Source organism: Manacus vitellinus, unplaced genomic scaffold (assembly GCF_001715985.3).
Source record: "Manacus vitellinus isolate BGI_N305 unplaced genomic scaffold, ASM171598v3 scaffold_0_pilon, whole genome shotgun sequence".
Taxonomy (NCBI): domain Eukaryota; kingdom Metazoa; phylum Chordata; class Aves; order Passeriformes; family Pipridae; genus Manacus; species Manacus vitellinus.
The window spans coordinates 21,445,666-21,465,494 of record NW_021938789.1 but is presented as its reverse complement, the minus strand read 5'-3'; the positions used below and the strand labels follow the sequence as shown (position 1 = coordinate 21,465,494).

The 19,829-nt window shown below is 37.7% G+C and overlaps 1 protein-coding gene across 1 annotated transcript in view; it reads left to right on the top strand.

Moving 5' to 3' along the window:
• SCFD2 (sec1 family domain containing 2) overlaps window positions 1–19,829 on the top strand; it is a 191,960-nt gene that overhangs the window by 41,478 nt on the left and 130,653 nt on the right. The window contains exon 5 of the mRNA XM_029962751.1: window positions 15,205–15,380. Coding sequence (XP_029818611.1) covers window positions 15,205–15,380 — 176 coding nt within the window. The remainder of the gene's footprint in view (window positions 1–15,204; window positions 15,381–19,829) is intronic.

The following is a 19,829-nucleotide window of genomic DNA, read 5'->3' as shown; positions in this document are numbered from 1 at the left end:
AATTCACGTGAGATTGCAGATACTGGATAGGGATTACTTCTGCCCACCTCTTAGTAAGTCACTGTAAGGAGGCTGCTTTGAGGCAGTGGAGAGGTTGCTGCTTTTTACATTCCTCTACTTCCCTTCTTCACAGGACTGATGCATATCTTAATCATCCTCTGAGCAGGGCAGCCTGTGAATCTCTCCTTTAAAGCTTTGCTATTAGCATAGTACTTGGCAGCGGTAGAAACTTTGCTACTATTGTTCTTTTGTGGCTTTAGCAACACCCTTGTTCTTCTCTTTGAAAAGAGCACAGTAAACCTTGATCAAGTCTGAATTGCTTTATTGTGTCTTTTTACTGGCATGGAGACTGATGAAAGTCAAAACACTGGTATAGTAACAGGAATGAAGTGCAGTGTGCTGTTACACAAACCCTTGTTAGCAAAAGAAAAGCCATTTGGTTTCTTTCCATTTGAACTGTACAAATACAGTTTTAAAAACCAATCTGACTATAAATTTAGCAAAACTTCAGTCTTTGTGAGGTAAAAAAGAGTACTGTGACTTTTTCAGACTGGTTGGTTTGTACGGATTGAATTGAACTCTAAAATTGGTTTAGGTAGAAATGGGAAGATGCTGACATTTTAGTTTAGATATATGAAATAGCATTTGGAGTTAGAACAGTATGTTAAAATGGACTATATAGATCAATACTTTATCTGAAAACATAAAGAATATAAAGTGTGCGATTTTTGGGTTTTTTTAATCAAAAGTTGCATTGGACTGTAATGATGTTTAGCATGCTATTTTCTCTTTAAAAAACCAGTGTAAAAATATTCAAGATTCAATACCATCAATGCCTGGAATAAGCTTTTGGGATAAAAGCTACCTGCTTAGAAAATGAGCTAATAAAGTAGATAAGTACATATATATCTTTCTAGATAAAACAAATCTGATCTCAGGTATCTAAAATTCACCCTGGCCAACCATTAGGACAACTCTGTGAGAGAGACAAGTAGTAAGACAGTATCAGTCTGAGTTTGAGGTTCTTACAAGGGAAGAGAAGGCAGATAATCATTGCAGAGCTCGACGTGGTCTGTGGCGTGTTTGAATCCATTCTGCAGCATGTCTCTGGGTAAGTGATGGGTACCTGGATAACAGCTGGGCTTGGGAGACACTATAGCCCCCCACTTTGAAGAGAGGACACCATTTTGTAGACTGGTTCTTGGGATGTTTGTTACATGTCTGTGATGCCTGTTTACCTGGTCTCCAAATTCTTCGGAAGACCAAGCTGCAGAATCACTGAGGCAGTTTCCCTCCAGGTATCCTCATGAAACAAGTGGTTTCCTGTACCAACTCAACTGAAACAGGCCTGGCTGAGGAGTCCCAAATTCTTGGCAGTAGGTCTCACAGTGCTGCTCCAAGGGCTCCCTCTTCGGGGCACTTTTTGAAGGAGAGGGGATGCTGATTTTCTCTGACCTGAACTCCTTCCATTGTGCAACCTGGATCCTGAGCAGGCGGTTCCTGAGTTAAATTAGTCCGCTCTTTGTCTCATGAAATGTAACAGAAGTCCTGCAGTGTAGGACTTTCTAGCCAAGTGGACTTGTTTTTTCCTGCCTATTGCGATACTAAGTTCCTGATTTCTCCCTGTAGTGCAGCTAAAAACGTAGTCTTGACCTGAAGCAAATGTTCCCAACCTCACTGATGGTCAATATAGCAGATGTTTTGTTGCATCACTCACCCCCGGAGGCTGGAAGGCATTTTGCTTCTCAGTGTGCTAAATGTTTTTGAAGACTTTGAAGTGTTTCTGTAAGTTTTGGATATGTTCCTATTTGGGGAGCTTCTGTATAGGTCTTTGCATTTCTGGGGGAATGGTCTTTGAGTGTAATGGGGTTAAGCTTTCCCTGATAACTGTTAATGAAGATGGTCTCTCTGAATAGTAATTACCACATTGAGAGCTGTAGAAAGAAACTGATATTATGGCTGTTTCACCTTGCAGCGTTACATCAGGCTGAAACTCAGGGATTCGACCCTGTTGAGGGTTCACCTAACTAACTAAATAGATCCCATCTTCAGATAGTCATTTGGGTTTGCCAGTCTAGGACAGAAATGTTGCTCCAAGCTCCAGATGTTTAAAGAGTGTGAAGCCTTCTACTGTTTTTCTTAAGCAACTAAACTTTTCAGATAATCTCTGTAACTCATTAGATATAACAGAAAAGATGAAGGACACTGGTATTCCCGCCCATGAATTTATCTGTTTTTCAGGAGATATGACAAAATAGCTGAGATGGAGAGAGATTCAGGAGCAGAAGCTTGGTTTTCATCAGTAAGTGACACTGCATTTGTATGTAGTGTTGTTTAGAAACATCACCAGCTGAGGACCCATCTTTGCACTAATCATTATATTTCTTTCAAGTTGAATGGTGGGCCAATTCATTTTTTTTCACTCTCATCTGCCAATATTCAGAGTAGCATCTGAGAGCACAAAACAATTACTCAAAAGAAAAAACAAACATACCTTAGAATAGCTGGAACTATGTGAGGTGTGATGCCCATATGCATATTTTGCAATTTATCCATCCCTTCTTTTTCCATCTAGCACATGGAGATTCCTATAGTTGAAAGAAACGCGATTTATGAGGAGTAAGTACTTATGCTCTTGGTGTGAATCCTGTACAGGTTGAAGAGTGAACGTAGTGCTTACTGGGCTTGGAAACGACTATTGATTTGGAGGCAACAGCGTGACAGAAGCTTGGTGGTAAAGAGAAGATAAGGCAGTGGCAGAAGGCTCATTTTAAGAGCCCAGACATGGATCCTTTCTTATCAAGGATCCTGGAGAAAGAGTTATGTAAATATGAAGCTGACTGAAAAGACTTGGCAGAAAGTTTACCCTTTTTGATGACTGCTTCCATCATAGCACAGAATGAGTGGTATCAACAAATAGGGATGAACTGTAGAATAACCCCATGCTCAAATCAAGGACAGCTTTAAAACAACTAGATATGTTGGACTTTGTTCAGCTGAATTTTGAATATGTCCAAAGATGGCAATTCCACAGCCTATCTGGGTACCCTGCACTGGTCTTACCACCCTTGTGAAGAAAATGTTCTCCTTTATGCACAGTTTGATTTTTCACTTGCTGCAGTGTGTGACTATTGCTTCTTATCCTCTCCCTGTGCATCTCCCAGGCATCTGATTGAGTCTTCCCTGTAATCACTCATTACATCCTTGAAGGCAGGAAGTAACACTCCTCACCACTTTTGTATCTTGAGATTAAGCAAATGCGTCTTCTTTAGCCTTTACTTGTGCATCCTTTTCTCTAACCTCCTAAACCATTGTAGTGACCCTTCTCTGGACCTGCCTGAGTGTGTCTTGTACTATGGAGACCAAAACTTCATACTCCAGATATTGTCTCACAATATCTGTACTAAACAGAGGCTTATAATCACTTCCCTCTGCCTGCCAACTGCGTTTGTGCTGATGCCGCCTAGTACGTTTCACTTCCGTTGGTGCAAGGGCATATTACTGATTCATGTTCAACTGGATAGACACATTTAATCCTGAAGTTCGAAGAACTTAGGTCACAGATCCACCAGTAGACTATTGCAACGACATAATCACAGAAAAGGTTGAAATAAGGGCTAGAAAAAGAAGATTTTGATTGCTGCAAAACAGTGTGTGGAGTGTGGCAAAAGGCTTCTAGTGTCTACAGTCACTCCTGAGATGTGTTCTTACTGAGTGAGGTTGTTTCTACAGTTGAAAAGAGAACTGGAAACTGCTGTGTCCCAAATGTTGAAATATTGTGCTAGCAAACAATAAATTTTAATTGTCCTTGTTAGACTTTTGCTCAAACACTGGAAATACGTAAGAACGAGAGGACTCCCTGTGTGCAGTTCCTTAAGTTTGCTGCTGTTAACTGCGTTTGTTTTATTTGAGCAAAAACTTGAGGATAGAAAAAGAGGTACTGTGCCAGCTCCAAACACAGATGGTGACACTTTAATACCAATGAATTTAAAAGTGAAAGAACTCTTAACCAGTGAAGCAATACAGTGTATTTCATGAAGAAGAAGAAAAGTCTAAAACCAAAAAGGCAGCTGTAGGTAGCTTGTTCTTATCCAGCTCTGTCAATCTTGTATAGCTGCTCAGCTGATTCAGTCAATTCTTCTTTCTGCTTTTGTTTTTTCTTTTTTTAACAACCTAGCAGGTTCTTTCATTTGTCTCTTGCCTTTCCTTGTTCCCCTCCCTCTTTTGCCTACTGAATTGTCCTTCAGTAAGTTATATTCCTTTATGACTTGAAGAAAACACCACTTCACTACTTCACATCTACCTGTTATTTGTATACTGGTTTGTATTATCTTTAATGACAGAGTACCAATTTGAACCTCAAAGTGCAATTTTTTTTCTGGGAAACGTACACAATAAAATTCATGTTATTGAAGTGAGAAGAGAGAAAAAAATTATGGTAGAACATCTGTGTCATTTACACATCCTATCTGAAAAAAAATACCTTGGAATCCAGTGTAGAGATAAAAAGAATGGTTTGGAGTGTGCAACTCCACTGAGTTGTCCTACTGCAACAACAGCTATAGCTTTTGGGAATGAGTTTGGAAGGAGTCCTGGGAGTTAAGTCCTGCCTTCTGCTTAAAGGAAACTTGCCTAATTTAGAGAAGGAGATGGAGATAGGTAATGTGAAGTGGACTCATAACAAAATTAAATAAATTTAAAGCAGAACAGGTTACTAGATGTTTTAATCCAAAACTGCAATTACTTAGGATAGTATTGAAGAAAAAAAATAGAATTTTCATAGAGCATTCTGTAGTCCCTATATTGCAAGGAGCTTATTTGGAAGCAAAATTTCTCCCTCAATATTTTAGGAAGGTATTCCCCACAGGTGACTATAAATGGCTTTTTGCTGTTCTTATTTAGCAAATCAAGTGTTGATCAAATTTGTTTTGAGTGTTGTGAGTTGGTTTGGGTTAGGGCTTTTTGTTTGTTTTATAACTACTGAATTATGCATTGTGTGAATTACCTTAAAAAAGAAGTATTATATTGGGACTACTCACTCTTGATTTAAGTTTAAAGAAAGACTTCAGCTGGTTCTAAAGTACCAACTACCATGATTTACCTTAAGATCTTATTGAATTTTTTTTACTTTATTTTTAATTCTGTGACTTCATATTCTTGCAAAAATAACAGCTCCAAGGTTAAGTTAGCTTAAAAAGTCTCAGTAAAGGTATTTTTGTCTCAACTGTCTCTTGTTCTGTGAATAATGTACTGCATGCTAAGCAGTCTCTTGTGGTGTAAGATGGGTAATGGTTCACGCCCTAATAAAATTGTAAAGCATGTCATATTTGTGTCTCATACCTTATTTACTTTGCACTTCACTGCTATAAAACAGTTAGCAGATGGAAGTGAAACGCAGAACCCTGTGCAGTGATGGGAAACAGAGAAATAATCTGGTGGTATGTTTTCTTTGATTAAATTGTAGTTGGCACATGGATGCAGGACTATTTGGCTAACTTAACTGTTCCTTTTAAGAAGAGAGTGAGGTGACAATAGTCTTCTATGGGTCTGGATTTTTTTAATAAAGTTTTGATTTTTTTGTTATTTTTATATCAACTTTTTTTCTGGGCAGTAAACCTAAAGACTTAAATATGAACTTGGGACCACATCCCTTCCCTGTCTGGTTGTGATTAGAGCTGACGATAATTCTTAAAAATTTAAAAATAAACACACATGTATTGTTCTTGCAGGAATTCTGCAAATATATAATTTCATTATTTGTATTATTTGCTAATGTAATACTGCAAAGCTTATATTAACTTCATTATGAAGTCTATTTGTCTTAATAAAACTATAGTAAAAAGCCTATGTTAGTGTGGTCTTTCTCTGGGCAATTTAGATGATGTTCACAATAAATGGGAGTAAACATTAATGTGCAGATAAACATTTGTGAAATTTTGAAACAAAGGTTTAATGCAAACTATATTGTTATAAATTTTTTATACTGTTTAAATTAAGAGAAAATTACTTTGAGTTAAAACTTGAAAATTTAAATAGCATTTATTTGCACGTATGTTGGTAACTAGTGCTGTTTTGAGAGATTTCATGAGTAGCATTACTTCATTTTCTGGAATCTGTAGCGGTAGCAAATTGGTGTTTCTAATGTCTTTAAACAAACAACTTTTATACCAAACAAACCAAATCGACCAGGAAAGGTTGAAATGCTTCTTCCAGTTTTTGAGTACTCGTGAATTAGTGTTCTGATAAAGCTAGATCAGAAGTCCTCTATAGAAGTAAGCTGATTAAAAAAAAAGAAAAAAATTTGCATACACACATATTTGTAAAGTAAGGTATTCAGGATACTATTCATCACTTACTGAATGCTGATGCAATTTCCTGAAGAGAAGTCATTTTGTTACTATTTTCTGTTCTCTGCTAAAATTTATTTGGTGGGGTTTTTTCAGGTAAACACCTGAGATATTTTTTTACTCACTAAGCTTACATTATTTTTTGCTGATGTTGAGTTCTTCTCAGTCTTGAAAGTAAATATTTTCAAATTTTAAATTTGAGGTTTTAAAAAAAAGTCACTGTACTAGTAGACTGTCCATTTGTGATGATCAAGACATGGTTAAAACACAGAAGCAGGTCCCTTAAGCCTCTCTGTAGCTGGGTGAAAAACAAAATACTAATTCTTTAAGTCTGGAAAATGAAATTCACTGCAACTGCTGTTATTTAGATCTGTGGGGAAGCAGCCTGGTTGAAGATAAGGTAGAACTTGCTGCAATGTGTGCTGTGAGATCTTCATTTCATAGGGTGCGTCAGCCACAGAGACTGTGTTTTACATCAGCAAGAGAGTTGATGAGTACGGGTTGGGAGATGCTGACTCTGGTGTCTGCTTGACATTCAGTGGAAACTCATGGCGCCTGCACTTTGCTGGAACACTGTGGTAGTTGTGGCAATCAACACAGTACTGTGCTTTGAGCCATCTAGTCAAAAACAGAGAGGGAACAAACTCGAAGAAAGTGGCTGAAAGTAATTCAGAAGGAGTGAAGTGTAACTGAGAACAGCCTGTGCTGAAGGATTTAAACCAAAGATACAGTACGTGTTGGTGTGCTTGCAAAGTCCCTAAGTGTAAAACTTGAGGTGGAACATGGCAATTCAGTAAAACTGGGTGGTTTGCCCAGTGCTTTTTTTCCAAACATAGTTGTGTAAGCCTCTTCATTCAGTCTCAGAAAGGATGACTCGTTACACATGAGACATGGTGAATTACATGTGGATGTACTCATACAATCATCATGTTTTCCATCCCCTATTTATTTGCTTACCACCCAAAATGATTATTAGGATATTCTCAGCTGCAGAAGTCTTCCAGAAATCATTTGAGAAATAATCAGTCCTGTGAATAACACAGCAAAGAAGAACAATGACCTCCCTTTCTCTGGGACAGCATGCCAAGAACACAATGAAGTACTTCAGTGTCTGAAAACATATGTCGTAGTGCTAAATGAGGACATGCGCAAGCCACCTGAAGTCCTTCAGGAATATTATTTTAAGACAAACAAGTTGATTCATTTCTGTGAGAAGTTTAGAGTGTTCTGGAGATAATTCAACGAAATTTGTAGATTTCATGTCCTTTTACAGTCACAGTCAGTTACTGTTTTCAAGGGCTACCAGCTTTTAAGGGCTGGAGACCCTCTGGTTGGAATGTGACCTACAGAGTACTCTGTATTTATTAACTTGGTGGAAGAGTTAAAAAGTAAGTAATAAAATATGACCACAATACATATTTAGTCACGATTAAGAGGAGTATTTGGGAAATTCTGGTATGCCAGCATTAAATTAGAAGTTTTATATTGATGACAGCTCCTAGAAAGCTTAATTCTGGAAGACAAGATTTCACCTGTTTATTCAAACAGTTCTAAAATTTGCTTTAATATTTGGAAGGGCAATCAGAGAATATTGTAGACACTGGCTAGAGAGGGTTGTTACTTTTTTGTGCATACTGATTTAACATTTAAAAGAGGGAAAACTGAATGGTAGAGTGTACAAAGAAGGAAACAATGGTTTGAAGTGCCAGAACATTTAAAAACAGAACTCTGAAGGACAAAAAAGAAAGAAATTATCAGTTCATATTGAGACGCATAAACTGCCAGTTATATTTATCAAATCCCTCAGGATGTATTATGGAAACATGAAACAATAAGTAATCTAGGAGTCATAAATCATGACTGAGGTCATATTTAGGCATCTGCATTTAGGTGCTTAAAACTGAAAATCTTGATTGTTATATTAGAGTGCTTTAGTTATCTTTGTCCCATATAATTGATTAGGTTTTATTTGTTTTAAGGCACGTAAAAGAATTTCAAAAGAGTAGTCATCAGAACTGATATTTAAGTATGGTTTCCACTTTGTGAGAGAGAGTAAAATAGCATATGGCATTTGTTTGAATATAAATTGTCTGTATAGGAACACTGTTAAAACATGGATTTAATGGCACCATACACATCTAGTGATAAAGAATACACTGCTTTTGAGATAACTAACTCAATGCTACCGTTGATGAGACTGAAGCCAAGTCTGGTTAGATGTTTAAGCTCACATGGCAAGTGCTAGTTGAATAAGTAAGTAGAGTCAAGTTTTATTTGTTCCAGGTGTATGCCTCTATTCCAGAATTTACTAAACCTCAGTGTAGTTATAACCAGTCTATGACTCCATGAAAACCACTGCTGTACCTTTAGACGTGTGAGATGTGACAGACTCTGCCTCCCTCAACGTCTTCAGATGCACTGGAAAACCTATGACAGGCAGGGAAAAGTGGCTGTCCTCCCCTGTTTATGTCCCCCAGCTGTTGTTAAAGTGGCTGGAGGAATGGGGGTCAGTAAGGGCCAGGAAGGAAGGCCAGTTGCAGCTCTTCCTCGATGGCACAGTGCTGCAGGGAGCAGGCAGCAGGAGGCTGCCACTGCCATGTGGCAGTGTGTTTAGGGGTGTGCTTCAGGGACTGCTGAGATCCCCCAGATGGGCTTATCCTGGGATTGTTCTAGTGGGGACTTGCTCATACCTGTAACCATGGGGTTATCTGGAAAGTGATGTTCCTGCAACAGAAAAGGGAGAGGCTTACAAGTGACAAGAGCAGATGAGTTCATGTCTGTGGGAGATGAGCATGCACTCTTAGAAATAAGCTTGGGAATTCTGCTTTCAGTCTGCTGTAAGTTAGAACTCGTTGGGTCCAGAACTTTATTCTGGAGAAGCCAGCCAAACAGCATCTCATACTGGCCTACTTTCCATCTCTCCAAAGAACTAGGGATTAGTTGACGTTCTTCTCTTCTTTATTAATAGTTTGAGGGCTGGATGACTTTTGAAGTAAGCTAAACAAAAGTTGAGATCAAATTATTTCTGTGGCACTTACTTTTAAAGATTGCTATTGAAACTTCCCAAGAATTACAAAAACATTTTGAATTAATAACAACATCTGGAAATTGTACTAACAAGGAGACATAAGGGGCATCATCTGTCCTGCTAAATTGCTCTCACTTGGTTTGTAAAATATCCAACTCCCTTAGTACAGTTTCCCAATTGGCTTTGTGGAATACAAGAGCTTTCTACATTCCTCTCAAGTATCCGGCATTGCTACTGGGAGAGATAGGTCTATATTCCTAAGACTGTGGACAAGCAAAACAATTTATCTGGATTTTCTTCAACCCTCTACTGACTTGAAAAATCTCATCTGTGAACACAAGGGTGCCAAGATTCTTTCTTATTCATGGTCCTTTCAAGTGAAAAATGGACCTCAGCAAAAGCCTCCAGCCAGTGAAGCTCTGACTGTGTTCTTGCATTAAACTGAACAAAGTTTAAAGCTGTGTGTATTTGGCGGTTCCTGTATTCTTGGAAGAGCATCCACTTATTTACTCAGTTGGTAACAAAATGTACTTTCCTCTTTACTTGTTTTCTTTACTTGTTTTCTTTTACTGTGGAGATAATTAACTGTTACATGAAAAAATAAGGCCTCTATGGTTGGAACACTGCATTGATAATTCTGACCTTTGCTCTTTTGACACCTTGTTCATCCATAAATTTTTATGTTACAAAAATATGCAGTTTTGGATTATGAATTTAAAAAATTACTTTTACCAGTAAATCTATCTTGAAAAATAGTTATATTCCTGAAGCAATGCCTACATTGAATTACACAGACTGCAGCATTAGTTTAAAATGGAAAAAAAGTCATACTGCTGAATTGTGTCTTGAAATCTATAAATGTGGTTTGTCCAGTTAACTTTTTGTTTAACTGTTGAGGTGGAAGTCCTTCTCTTCCACTCAGTCTACTCTCACTACTCAAAACCAGATTTTTGACAAACCTTTAGTATCGGTTGCTGGTAATTTCTGCTACAGTATGTTTATCTTGAATGATCTGCTTTACTAGTAACAGAAATACTTCTTCCCTTCAGTCTAATCGTGCACATCATCATCAGTACATGTCGTATGAACTGTGTTATTTTTGATGTGATACAATGTTGCAAGTGTTGGTATTCAGTGCTGCTATTTTCATAGTTAACAAAAAATTATTTATTTCAATTAATTATTAAGAAACAACCAAAACCAAGCTACAACTTCTGTAATGTAAAAGTTGGCAAAAGTGATCTGCAGTTCTTTTGAGATCTGCCCTGAATTCTTGAAAGTTGGAGGTGGAATTCCTATGTCCCAATATGTTTGCAAATTAATTATCATAGCAGTGAAGGATTGAAGGCGGCCATTTGTATTGAATTAAGTCTTGTGAACATTTATGCAACTGCTCATTAGATACTCATCAAACTTCACATTAGACTGAGTTAAATTTGTTTACCTCAATTCATCTCCACTACTGGAAGATTGGTTGATACAGTGATGTTTTTTAATGTCTTGTGTAAATATATCCATGCTTTATTTATCCCCATTAGTTTTAGTATCAATATTGAACCTTAATATAAATATTTTTCATGTATTCATAGAGACCTTTTTTTTTCCAGCTGGGACAGGGAACTTGTATAAACCAGGCATTTCTATTTTGCTTTAGTAACTTTATAATCACTATAGTAACCTCTCTGTGCATGTGTCACAATTTTGAGTTAAACTTCCAAGAACAGGACTGATTGGAGCTGCATGAAGTGCTCGAGGAGGGAGAGGCTTTATATTGAGGCATTTCTATGGCCTTGTTTTTACTGGAACTATATCACCTGGTATGAATTGTACCTGCTTTTTTACGATGAGGAGGCCTAGACATTATTTCCTTCTTCTGTCATTTCCAGGTTTTAACTCCTCATTTACAGCAGATGCTCTTATCCTAGCCTCAAAATCCATAATTTTGCAGTTTATACTGTTAAATTTCATCCCACTTACGTTAGTCCAATTCTCAAAGCAATCCAGCTGTGCCTTCTGCTCTTTCTCCATGTTAATGATGTTCCACAAGCTTCTGACAGCCCCCATTCTGGAACCATTTGTTACCAGAATTTGTACTATAAATATGTACATGCACACAGATGAACACACTTTTCTTATTATATGCTAATACTTCTCTATTGCATATTACCTGCCATCTACATTTGGATGTTTCTTAGATATCTTGCAATTCTTCTAATCCTAGTCTTTTCTCACTCAAATATGGCTATGGCATAGTTAATGCTATGCTAAATCCATATGCATTATAATTAATTCGTTAACTGGTTACATATCAGTTTGTCATTATATTATTTGATAAATGTACTTTGCATTTTATCTCCCTTTTCTGTGTGATGTAAGGTATTTTTTTTCTTGGATATTTGTCCTGAAGCTTTTCATACTCCTGACATCAGCTAATACGATAGCTAATTTCACCATTTCTTAGACACAAATATTTGTTTTCTCTTTTTCTAGACTAGCCTAGTCCCTGTTATCACTTCCTTTTTATCCTTCATTTTTCAGAGTACTAAAACACAGAGCTGCTTTGTCACACTGACATTTAGCATCTCTTGGATGGAACAGGTCCTTCAGTAATGAGCCTGATCCCTAGTCCATCATCTTTCTGCTACTTCCGTAATGTCCAGTTTCGTTCCTTACACTGTTATTTCATTCTGTTGCCCAAGATTCTTATATTAGTGCACAAATATGTTAATTGTACCAAACTAACCATGCATAGTTTCTTAGCTGAATCAATTCCCCCACATCATCAGTCTGTCAACATCACTCACTGTTTTTCTTCTCTGCTCCCCATTCTCCTATATTCTGTTAACTTTTGAGTTTCACTGTGATACTTCCCAGTCACCACCTACCCATTTTATCGTCTTTGTTGTACTTGGCAAGAGGCATGAAGCTTTGAAATGTTTTTTTGTTGTTGGGTTTTCTTTTTTGTTGTTTTTGTGTGTGTGTGTGTGTGTTTGACTTTTGTTTTGTTTTAATATTGCTTTCAGTAGATATTGTTTTTATCAAGTCCTGTGTTGGGATTTAAAGTAGATGACAGAGTTTGGGACAAACATACCTGTTTCACAGGTGCTGCTTGATAAGTATTAATGGCAGAGGTTATTTCCCAGACAGTACGGAATTCCTTGCATTTGTGCAAGAAAGGTTATCAGTATTTTTAAATCCCTTAAGGGTGGTTGAGGTCATGCTTCTCTTTTCCACATCCAGGAATTAAAAAATTATCCAATGCTTTGTCAGCATAATGTAGCCCTCACAAGTTAGACTTTGATGCCCACACAAGACATCTGGCTATGCATGGATGTAGAGTTTGGAGCAGAGTATGACTGTGATGGAGCAGGAAGAAGAGAAGAGAGCAAGACAAGATGCTTACAGTAAAGTCTTCTGCCAGTAATTGCCATCTTCTGCCTGTGAATCTCAGAATATGCTTTAGAAGAACAGTTGAAATATGATGGTGTGATTGAAATCTATCTCCTCTCGATTTCTTAGGACCTGTCTGCCACATTGCAACACAAAATGACTTGAAACAGCAGGGGGACTTTAAAAATCCAAGAGGCTGGTGGGGTTGAGATTAGATTAAATTTAGTCTGTTGTGCTGAAGTCTCCCTCTGTGAGCAAGCAGCAGGAAGGTGATGAGGATTTAGGCCTCAGGAAAAGTAATTTAATTGTTGATTACCACCAATCACTTTCCTAAATTCCTTTCCTCAGCTTCTGAAATAGTTGTATTTATCAGCTAGCTATCCAGGGAGATTTCTGTGTAGAAATTGACTGGAACTCTCAAACCCTGGATCTGAGTGGTTCCATGGGTATTGTAAATATCACAGATGAGATGCTGGACTCAGTAATGCCAATGTAAGTTTTGTTAATGACTTGCTAAGGTCAGGATTTTACTTATATTTACATATGTGTTGGACTTTCTTTTGGTCATACTCTGAGGGTGGGAAAGAGTTTGATTGTTTATCTAAAATGGTGCTGAATGGATCTCAAACTGATCCAGTGCTGCATCTGGATTCACTTTCACAAGGAACAATATAGAACAAAACTCTTGAATTTTTTTTTAATTGAAATCAGAAGTCTCGAAAGCTCTCTTATTTTACTGTTTCGTATGAGGGAAGGCTGGCAACTGCATGTTTTCTCAATTGAAGCAAGTTATCAGATTTTGAATATGCTACAGTATATCAGGACTGCTCTAGGTAATAATGCAGTCATTATCAAAGGTATGCTGCAAGGCATCATGGTTGACATTTTCAAATCACCGTGTAAATCTGCCTGACACAGCTTTAAAAGAAATAAAACAAGACTGAAAGCTCCAGTGTTTAGTCTAAAAACACACATGGCCATGGTTGCTGTTTTAGCCTATGTGGGCTAACTGAAAACCTTTTGTCGGCCCTCCGGCCTACTGAGTGGTGTCAGCTTGATTTGTGTGTTAATTTGCTGACTTTTCGGTTTGATGCGTTCCATTAAAATTCACATAAAGAGCCTGTGTGCTTTTGCTTTATTTAGCAGCTTTCCCAAATCTAAATGCTCTTCCAAAGACTGCCCTTGGTATCACTGAAAATAATAGAAGGAGCTTTCAGCATTTATTCACTGTTGGAATAATTTATTCGCCATTTATATGACACTGAAAGGATAGAGGGAGACGGGGAGCCTTGTAAAGTGATGATATAACCAAACGCAGAGAAAAAATCCAGAGGCAGTTTTAAGAGAATTTTCCTTTATGGAACAGTCCTGAGTAAAATGATTGGTGGTGTCAGCCATGAACCACTTAGCATCAGCTCACCCTAGTGTCTTCCTGGCACCAAAGACTGTCCTGTTAAAGGATCCTCCTCACTCCATTCATATATCCCTGCTCTTTAAGTCTGGTTTGCTTGAGGAATATAACTTGTTATTGGCAGAGGTTGCCGGGAACCAGCCCTGGACTGGATCACAATGCAGACTTGCAACTACGATGGTGTTTCGACATAACTTTTCATTGCCTGTTGATGGCATGTGTGATCACCTGTGATGAATTTCTTGGGGCAGATGATCTGCCATGGGCCTACCTTCCTTCCTGAAAGACATTCTTTCTGAGATATGAATTGGTTGAGCACTTCAACTTGCACTTTAATGTTGGATGGAACAATGGCTAATTTTGTAGTGTTTGTATGGCCCAAATGGTGCCCCTCATGCTTTTCTAATAAGGAGACATCTACAGGCCCATGTGTGGGCACTTGGCTGTCTATTTTCAAATAGCCAGTGAAATTATGCTATGCTAATTATGTCTCAGAAACTGAAGAGTCACACCTTGGAAGTGTTCCTTCCAAGAACAACTCTGGAAAACAGTTCCTTGCATCATTAACATTATATCTGTCTTTTGAGTCAAGACTAATCAAAAATGCATCCTCAGGAAGTGGTGAGAGGGTGTGAGTTTGGTGTAAGGTAAAAGGCTCACAAATTGCCACTGAACTTCTGGTAAAAACAGAAAGATGTTTTAGAAGCAGTGGTCAAATATTATTTCCCTAGCTTAAGTTAATGTCCCTCTATGTCTGAAAACAAAAAATTATATTGCCCATTATGTCAGCATCTGTTGTGCATTGTTAAAAAGCTGACATACTACAAACCTTAAGCCACAATTCATGGATGAAGTCTTTGTCTGACCTGTTGCTGCAGCTGAAGCTCCCAGTGACTGCAGTGAAGCTAGGATCAGGCCCATAGCAGAGAGAGCCTCTACAGTTCTCTATAACCCTTTCACTGTAATTTAAAAAGATTAGGTTTGTATTTGCCACCACTGAATGCTGTTTCCTTTTTTCCTTTCCACAGGCAGAGTCACCCCAGAACAACTCAGTTCATACATTAAGCTTTTCAGAAATAATCTTAAAGCTTTGGAGAACCATTGTGGTCTTCTACAGCTTGTACTGGCCACAGTCCAGACTTTGAAACACCCTCAGACTTCCAAATGGGACAACTTCCTTGCCTTTGAGAGATTACTTCTGCAAGTATGCATTATGTTTAATTTTTGAATTTCCATTGCATTCTATAGCTTGTATTTTTTTAAGAAGTGTATTGGATGTCTTGTTAAAGAGCTGTTCCTTATTGCCAAACTGGTAAAAAGAATGGGAACTTACATACGTAATATTTCATAGCTTTTTCTAAGGACTTTTATAAACAAAGGGGTAGGCATTAAAGGTGAGGTATACTGAATTGGGTGACAATTATACATCTGTATAAAGTTGCAATATGATATAACTTTTAGCACTGAGTCGAATTATTGTTATTATTATTATCACTACCAACCAGAAGACACTTCTTGAGGTAAGATGCTGAATCAGATACAGAGAGAAGATAGTTATGATGTCAGTGTAAAACTTGTGTAGTTTGCTGAGTAGATGAAATCATAGTTGGAAATTCCATGCACACAAGAGAGTAAAGTTTCTCTTGTTTTCAACTGTCACCTACCCTCAGCTTTACCACCACCTCATTTTTTACAACATCCTGTTGGTAACCACAGTATTATTTACATACCATTTTGTATCACAGGAAATTAAGAGTTAGTGGTATATTGAACTCTATCCTACTAACCTTTGGAGATGTACCAAAGAAAGGAGCAGTTTTTTCTAAGAACCTGGTAGAGTTAATTTCTACTGCAGTTCAGGGAAAGCTCAAAATTTTTTTTCCTGTGCTGTCTCTTCTGCCATTGTGTTGTTTTTAAAGGAACCATGTTCAGAAACCCTAGCAAGGGGCAAGTCTTCATGAGCTAACTCCTACTGAAGTTAGAGTCAGCCTTAAATGAGGGAAATATATAGTGTTGTTCTCAACTAAAACCAGATGCTTCTGTAAAAATTAGCCATCTTTTTCTAGATGTGGAAAACAAACAATCAACCTGACTCTCCCCATGATCTTTGGCAGCAGGATAAGATCCCTGATCCTTTAAGAAGAATATGCCCACACTTTATAGTTTTGTAGTCAATGAATTTCTGCATGGTCTGGGGAGAAAAAAAATGCAAAACTTAGATAGTAGCAAGCTCTTGACTACATTCATTTTAAAAACTATTCTCTCTTGGTAAGACTGAGATATTTTTTAATACCATTAGCAACCTTCTTTCTCTAGTTAGAAAACAAGCACATCCCAGGTAAAAGAACTCATTGCAGCCATTCTTTAGTTTGTCTGGACTGTAGAAGATGGGACTGATGACCCATAGTCCCCTTCTCTCTCCTGTAGTGAGTCATGTCACATAGCTCTTCTCAGAAGCTAAGTTCCATCTTAAAACCAGTTCAGCTTTAAAATCAAAATAAAGCTGCAAACTCAGCATTGTTTTCACAGCAACAGGCAGCTGCCTATATAAAAGCCATGCAGTAAATCAGCAGGGAGTAGAAAAACAGAGGTAAGAAACAACCAAACTATACATTTCGTGAAAAAGAAATGTTTAACAAGCACTGTCATAATCGTAGGTGGCTTTGGATTCTACCCACTGCCTTCCACTCATCATAGTAGGGTAAACTGTGCTAGCCAAAGCAAACTTTCTAGGCTAACATTTGTAGCTGTCCCTTAAGCACATACTCATTTTCAGTAGTTCAAACAGCAGTTATTTTCAATTACATGGACTCTGTTTTGGAGACAGTTTTCTGAGCACATGGCCTGTCTCTGAGCTGTTGACAGGGGTTTGTAAGAAGAGCAAAGTACTGAGACCCAAGATATTTTTATTTAAAAAAAAATCAACTAGGACATTACATTGTGAACGGTTGGTACATAGCACACTGCACTAAATTTTATGTTTATTATGGAAGTTTATTTCAGCAGTACTACTGAGAAATTATTTAGCATATTTGTTATGTTTCAGGTATTTTAAAATAAGAAAGAATCATAGGTAAAAAGTAATTGTTTCAACATGAAAGTAGTATTGTTTCTGTTGTGTATTGGAACCACATAAAAGACAACTGCTTGTGAAAGATCTGCTGGGAGTAATGTTATTATGCTCTGACAATGTAGGAATTCAAGATTTTTCGGTGATGGATGCATGTCAAACTCCAGCTGATGTTAAAGGAGATAACCCAGTATAAACAACTGGTGTTAGAATCTCAGATTTCCCAAAAAAATAAATCTACGCAGTTTTGGAATTTCTGTCATTGCTGGATCTCTCTGATGGGTCTCATGATTCTCTGCTTAGTCCACTTTGTGCTTTTCAGAAGAAAAAAACATTGTTGACAAGAAACCTTTAGTCTAACTCTTACGTTGAATAATCTTTTCTGTTTTTCTCTTTCTCCTTGCTTCTTGATTCACTCCTTTCACTTGCAGGTACTCAGTTCTAAAATGTCCTGCTAGAGGTAAAAAACAGCCCACTTCTACTATTTTACCATAACTAAAGATCTCTTACTACATTTTTCAGACTTACGTTAGCTCAATAAATTTTTTACATCTGCATCAAGAAAGTTTGGTTTTGACTGGAAGTGCACCTACATGCTTACCACAGAGTTGTCCTCTCCTTAACTGGGATGGATGGATGGTCTGAGAGCCAAATTGGATTTTGATGGAATCATGACCTTGACCTCAAAGGAAAGAGGATCATGTGCTGGTTAAGAGTAATGCATTAGAATGATTAACCTTGTTGATCACAAATTTTCTCTATGTTCTGCTGCTCTACCTCTGCACATGATAGAGCTTTCACTACCCAGAAGTTTTAAATGATGTGTGAATTGAAACAGTATATCCTATTTATCAAGAAGATATCCTGCCCCATCTTATTTTCCGTCTACTGGGGTCCTCTTTCTATTTTTTCTGATTCTGACCATCCATAAAACTGATAGATGGGAAGGGGAACACAAGCTAAATACTACACCAGACTGCCTGTAACTCCCCAGTATTCCTCATGCAACTGCCTTATTTTCCTTCAAGAGAGGGTTTAATATTTAGGGAGGTAGCAAAGTAAGAAACAGTGTTGCCACTCCATACTTTTTAGCTATACCCCTCTTCTTCTACAATGTATGACTTTAATGTGGGTTCATTAAGCAGGATGGGCCCATAAAATACAAAAGCACAAGAGGAGCCATCTCCAGGGTAAATAATATGTGACACTGTGAGAGAAAAAAAATGTTGTTGTTTTTATCTTATAATACTCATATATTCACTGAGAGTGATTTCTGCCTCCAAATTCAGTTTAAAACTAAGCAGCAGACAGTGTGAATGGGGCCATAATTGTGACTCAAGGAAAAGGGCTGTTCCTATTCAAAGGGCGCTGCTCTGAAATTGCCTGGGCTGGGTGCTACCTCTTAGAATTGACTGCATTGTTCTGGCATAATTTTGCTCTCAGATTTAAGAGAAAGTACTTGTCATACTGAGTAGTAGTCTATTTTGTTAATAGCCCCATCCATTTAAATTCCGAGGTTGGATTTTATTCAGTGACCTCTCTCCAGAGGGGGAGGTGGGTGTTTCTTCTTTAAGATGAGGATATTTTCTTCTTTTTTAAGATGTCTAACCTTCCTTTTAAAACTGCAAAAATATACCAGCACTGTTGTCTTAAAATAGCCATATTGCCCCAAATAAGGAAATCTGGAAGATTATTAAATTCATTTTTATTATAGTGTTGGGAAGGGAAATGTTGCTTCTTTTTCATGGCACAGAGTTTTTGTACCTGCTGACCAGCATTTCACAATTTACCATGAAATTAGACATCTTCAACATTGACCTAGAAACCATGATGCTATGATGCTACCATTGGATATCAGAACTGTCAAAGTTTTGGTTTGTGATGCTGATTGATGTCACATAATCTCAAGAGTAATTGGAATTAAATTCTTACTAAATCATACTAAAAAAGCCCCACAAAACCAACAAATCCATAAAATTGATCCCTAACACATTCACAGCTTCATTGTATAGATGGGTGGATATGGTTACCTTTATGATGCCTATCCGGCTAAAAATCATTTCAGTTTTCACCTATTTGAATTGTCCAACTTCTCGCACTTAACGTCCCTTGATCTGGGACCAAATCCCTCTGAACTTTGACTCTTTTAATGACCTACACTGTCTCTGAGGTAAGTGCTTTGATGATCTAGCCAGTGCTCCCATACATGACATTTTACAGCTAAGGCATCAGAAATGTCATCAGTGAGTTTGGAAATGGCCTATTTCTAGCAGAAATTGTGGACGGCTATTCAATTGACCTGACAGTCCTGTTGCTCTTGGATTTGAGCACATGATCAGCCTACCTCGCTCAACAGTGTGTTACTTCTATGCTAGTCTCTGCCAAGAATATACAGGTGAGCACTGCACATCACCTTGACTGCTTAGAAAAACCAATACAGTGTGGCAATGCCAATTAGCAAACAAAGGTCTCACAAGATAGGCTGCCATCTATCTGTATATCACAGTCGTTATTATGTGTGAATTCGACATAGAATATGTGATGTATCTATCAAAATCATTATCTTCTAAAGTTATCTTACTC